Source organism: Nanorana parkeri, unplaced genomic scaffold, assembly GCF_000935625.1.
Source record: "Nanorana parkeri isolate BGI_ZX_2015 unplaced genomic scaffold, ASM93562v1 scaffold1713, whole genome shotgun sequence".
Classification (NCBI taxonomy): domain Eukaryota; kingdom Metazoa; phylum Chordata; class Amphibia; order Anura; family Dicroglossidae; genus Nanorana; species Nanorana parkeri.
In genome coordinates this window covers 221,372-226,062 of record NW_017307981.1, presented here as the reverse complement: position 1 = coordinate 226,062, position 4,691 = coordinate 221,372, and the positions used below count along the sequence as shown (strand labels likewise).

Below are 4,691 nucleotides of genomic sequence, written 5' to 3'. Positions count from 1 at the left end.
ACATATACACACATATATTATATATAACCATAATATTTTAAAAAAGCAAATACAAAAAGAAAGAGGCAGAAAAAAAATGTTTTTGTTACTGTTACTATTAGTAAGAAAATGTGCCAATCCATTGAATGTATTACTGCTGTCTATAACAAAGTCACATAGTTACAACATTACAATAGTACATATAAAAATATACAAGGGTAAACCTTACCTTATCAAGATGATTGTGAGGTGTGCAGGAGATAAATTTGTCCTGCAAGCTGTAAAAACATAAGTCAAAGGATCAACAGTAAGTAAACACAAATGCTTCTTAGTAACTTGTGTTACTACAGCACACGGCAAACCTACACCACCACTCACAGAAAATACTTGGCTTTGTTTTATTCTCTGAGCTTGTTTTGTAAATATTTTGGAAATCATATTACTTTTATTTAAAGTGTTTGTAAAGCCATTTTTTTTTAGTTTTGGACAGAGTATGGAAGGCTTATACTCTGTCAATTTTGTTCCCTGTTCCATTGGGGAGATTTCCCTTCACTGGAATGAGTCCCCATATTGAAAGATTTCCTCTTTATTCACATTCTGGGGAGAAATCAAAACGCTGTATTTTCGTACATTTTTCAATGACAGAGGTTAGGAGAACTTTATTGAGGACACCATGATTACTATTACTATGATAATAAAGAGTAGATGCATAGTCCTATACAACCGGCCCTTTGAGGGTAACCATACTGCTGATGCGGCCCCCGATGAATTTGAGTTTGCCACCCCTGTTCTAACCCCTCACGACCCTATGGCTTTTTGATACATAGCAAATGTAATATCGGGGTATTAGGATTTAGTAAAACAAAAGTGGCAGTGTACAAGCTCTGATGTTTATTGGCATTTTTAAGGCTTGTGCGAACCCTAACTGAATGACATATAGTTTGGGTATTGACCTGGAATAAGCATACCCATAAGAACATAGTTGCAGAAGCTGCATAGTTAAATCACAATAATTGTAGACAATCACACTATGTGATTTGGGATTCCTGCCACAGGAATTCTAAATCTCCCGTTTAAATGCAGCCGTGGTCACCCATCCAAATGAATGACCGGGTGACATCGACTGCATCTGGAAACAGCAGCCCGCATGTAATCGTATGTGATACGACTACATGCGGTTTGGAATAGATCACTGTTCCTGGATGCACGATAGATAAATGTACATCTGTTACTACATAACTCCTCCATTCCTCCATTCAGAGTGAATGGAGGATTATCTAAGGTACTTATGGTTTGTAAAAAATGCTAGGCAATATCAGTATGACAATTATTTAATAATTTAGACATTTGAGCATGGCAAGACTTTATGAAAGAGATTCCATGGCTGTACATACAAAACACATAGTCGCTTCAGCAAAATATCCAAATTAAATAGCTAAACAGACAATATAACCTTCCCGGTGGGATGTGCAGTTCAATATTGTCTACCCGATTACATTCACGTGAATTGCAGAATACTCTCCGCTCCAGGGGGCTGGCAGGGACTTCAAAACAAAACATCTGCAAAGTCTAAGCAGATCAGTCAGGGGTAAATTGGTAACAGTGAACATAAAAGAAGGGAGGGAAAGTGTATGTGTAGACAAGCTGCTGGAGTGTATGAGGCTCTGCAGGAAATGTAGCAGCAGAGGTGTCAAGTTTAATCCCTCGCAGCTGCTTCATCTTGAAGGGATTGCTTTAGCTATTTAGTACCTGCAGTTAGGGCAAATCCCTGCTAAAGAGGGAATCAAAGCACCATTATTAAATAGATGATTAGCTGGGTTAGAATCAACACTACATAAATGCTTCAGCATGTACACATTAATCAACTGAATAGGACACCATTCCTAATCTTTACACAGGAGAGCAAAACATAAACAGAATGAAAAGCACATCATAGATTTTATCACATGGACGTCAGCCCAACAAAAACAGATATTTCAATTGTGGAAGGAAGCAAATGGGAAAATCACTTGCCGGCTTCTCACAGATCTCTGTTCCTGGGAACCTAGGTGAACCCACCTTTTGAGGCCATACAAAGCCAACATCACTCAATGGTTTACATATTAGAGATAATGCCTCAGAAAGTGTGATACTCTCTCTTTAGATTTCACAGTGGCCTTTGTGGAGGACATCACCACGAGTGCTGATGTTCCTGCTAGAGCTCCTGAGAGATCTAAGACACCAGAGGCCGTATCAAACTAGTAAATTACACCTACAGCTAACATTTCAGGAAAGGGAACGTGAAAAGAATGCAGGCCACTGACACTGCTGACCTTTCTTTTTAACAATGCTAGCTGCCTGGCTCTCATGCTGATCCAATAGCTTTCATACTCTCCCAGACCAAATATGTAAATCAGGACACTGCCCAACACAGTCCTACTACAAAGACATGGCAAAAATCCTTGCCTTGTATAGGGCCTATTCACTTTAATGCACTTTGGGAATCATTTTTTTGTAGCATATTACAATGCAATGCACTGCAATGCATACAATTTATATAGAGGTTAGAACCCCCCCTCCACCTTCATAGTGCATGGCAGTGCACACATGTTATGTGCTATGTATTGCCGTGTGGTGTGAACCAGACCTAAAGGTGTTCATACATGTATAATTGCCTGATGTTACCATCTAGGCTAAACATTATGGATGGAGGAATCTTCCCTCTCAGCTATTGTATTCTGGCAGCTGGCGCAAGTGGATTTCTGAATGCGGCTAATTGGCTGCAGTCACTGTTCATCTTACAAGTTTCCGCTTCGCTCCTTTGCTTTTCACAGGAATTCTAACAGTATATGGCTAGCTTTAAAAAGTACCGACTCCAGAGACAACCAGGCAGCTAACCTTTTTTCTAAAAGGAGGACAGCAACTACACCTCTCATGTCACATGTCCTTTTAGTTTACAAGAATTAGGTTGAACAGTTGAGTGAGTAAGTAAAACAGTAAGGGGAATATTACAATTCAAATAAGTCCTAAATTAAATACTGTGTAATTGGCTGGCCATTACCAAAGATGGTCTGATGGGGGTGGGTGTGGGTTCTACAACCATTTCAGTCATGTCCTCATTTAACATTTAAGCAGGGAACCCAGATAAAGTTTAATTGCAATCTCTTTCAGAGTCAGTGAGCCTACCCCCCTTTCCCTTTCTCTGCTCCAAAAAGTACCCACAGATTCAGATAGAAAATGTCAGGATCGAGCAACAACTATGTCTAGGAGTAGCTTGTGACTGTAGACTGCAGACATGCCTAGCCAAGTAATTATATGGGAGAAAAGGTCACTTAAGCTGGCCATACACCTGTAGGATGATCTGCAGATTTTCTATGGTCAGATGGAAAAAGTGCCACGGATTCCTCCATCTACACTAAACTGTGTGGATGGAGGAATCCACCTGGGCCAAGCTTGAGTATCTTGCTAGTCGGCCCTGCTGGTTCTCAAAATACCTGAACAATGCCTGCATCCAATCAGATTGTTCAGGTATTTTGAGAGCCAGTGGGGCCGACTAGCAAGATACTGAAGCTTGGCCCAGTGGGAGATTCCTCCATCCAAACAGTTTAGCGTACATGGAGGAATTTGTTGCACTTTTTCCATCTGACCATAGAAAAGCTGCAGATCATCTATAGGTGTATGGCCAGCTTTAAACAGATTGGACTTTCTCATCTGATTTTTAATGATCCCTACATAAAAGGCTATCATTAGGGGTATTTACACATTGTACAGACATGTCTTTTCAGGTTGTACAAGTGCTCAAACTATGTACTAAATATCATGTTAAGCAGTCAGATTCTGTCATCATGTCCATGTCCACACTGGACCTTTAGAAATCACTGTGAAGCCCCTGACACCCAGGCTGGGGAAGACATAGGCTAAAAGGCCGTGGACGTGCTTGGTGAGGGCTCTGCATTAACTGCTGATAAAACATACTTGGACTTATGGTTTCAGTAGCAGCTCTACATCTGCAGGATGCTCACCACATGTTGGAAATTACAACTGGAAATGGAAACCCACTTACAAAAATGTGCCAAATTACTTTTTTACCTGGACAATATCTAACAATGTAAGATGCAAAGTGATGCAAAGCTTTCCAGATTTTACTTGAACAACTGAAAACAAACACTGCTTTATAAAGGAAGACAGACAGTACCTTTTTCCAGACAGACTGTCAAATGAATGCAAATCCAGGATCTCCGATAAATCCACTCTACAACACATAGAAGTATGCCATCAGAAATGGGAATTATCTACAGTTACAACATAAGAAACAACTCCCATGAAAAGTGCTTCTATCTCTTACCAGTATACTCCAATTTCTAATACACCAACTACATTTTTACAACTGACACTCCTAATGTGTTATCATTAATAGAATACTATATGTTAATCTGTAAGGTGGTCTCTATGTTAAATTTGCAGTTCAAGTACTGAATCAAATTTGGCTTTAAATGTTCTACTGTTTAGGCAACATAGCGCTACAAGCATGCAACATATATTTCAAAGTAACAAACTGACATGCATTAAGAACTATCAGATGCTGTATTGTACTTAAGACACGTAAAGTAATAAACACAGTGGCAAAAACAAACACATAGGGTTTTATATGCCTTGAGGGTGTTTCTAGCTGCACTGTGATAACTTAAAAACATTAGAAAATACAGTCTGTGAACAGCATTTAACCATATATA

The 4,691-nt window shown here is 39.5% G+C and overlaps 1 protein-coding gene across 1 annotated transcript in view; it reads right to left on the bottom strand.

The window, feature by feature from the left end:
- Positions 1 to 4,691, bottom strand: part of CBWD1 (COBW domain containing 1) — a 61,919-nt gene that overhangs the window by 14,839 nt on the left and 42,389 nt on the right. Inside the window, exons 12-13 of the mRNA XM_018571252.1 lie at positions 4,154 to 4,210; positions 209 to 257 (exon numbers count right to left, since the gene is read on the bottom strand). Coding sequence (XP_018426754.1) covers positions 209 to 257; positions 4,154 to 4,210 — 106 coding nt within the window. The remainder of the gene's footprint in view (positions 1 to 208; positions 258 to 4,153; positions 4,211 to 4,691) is intronic.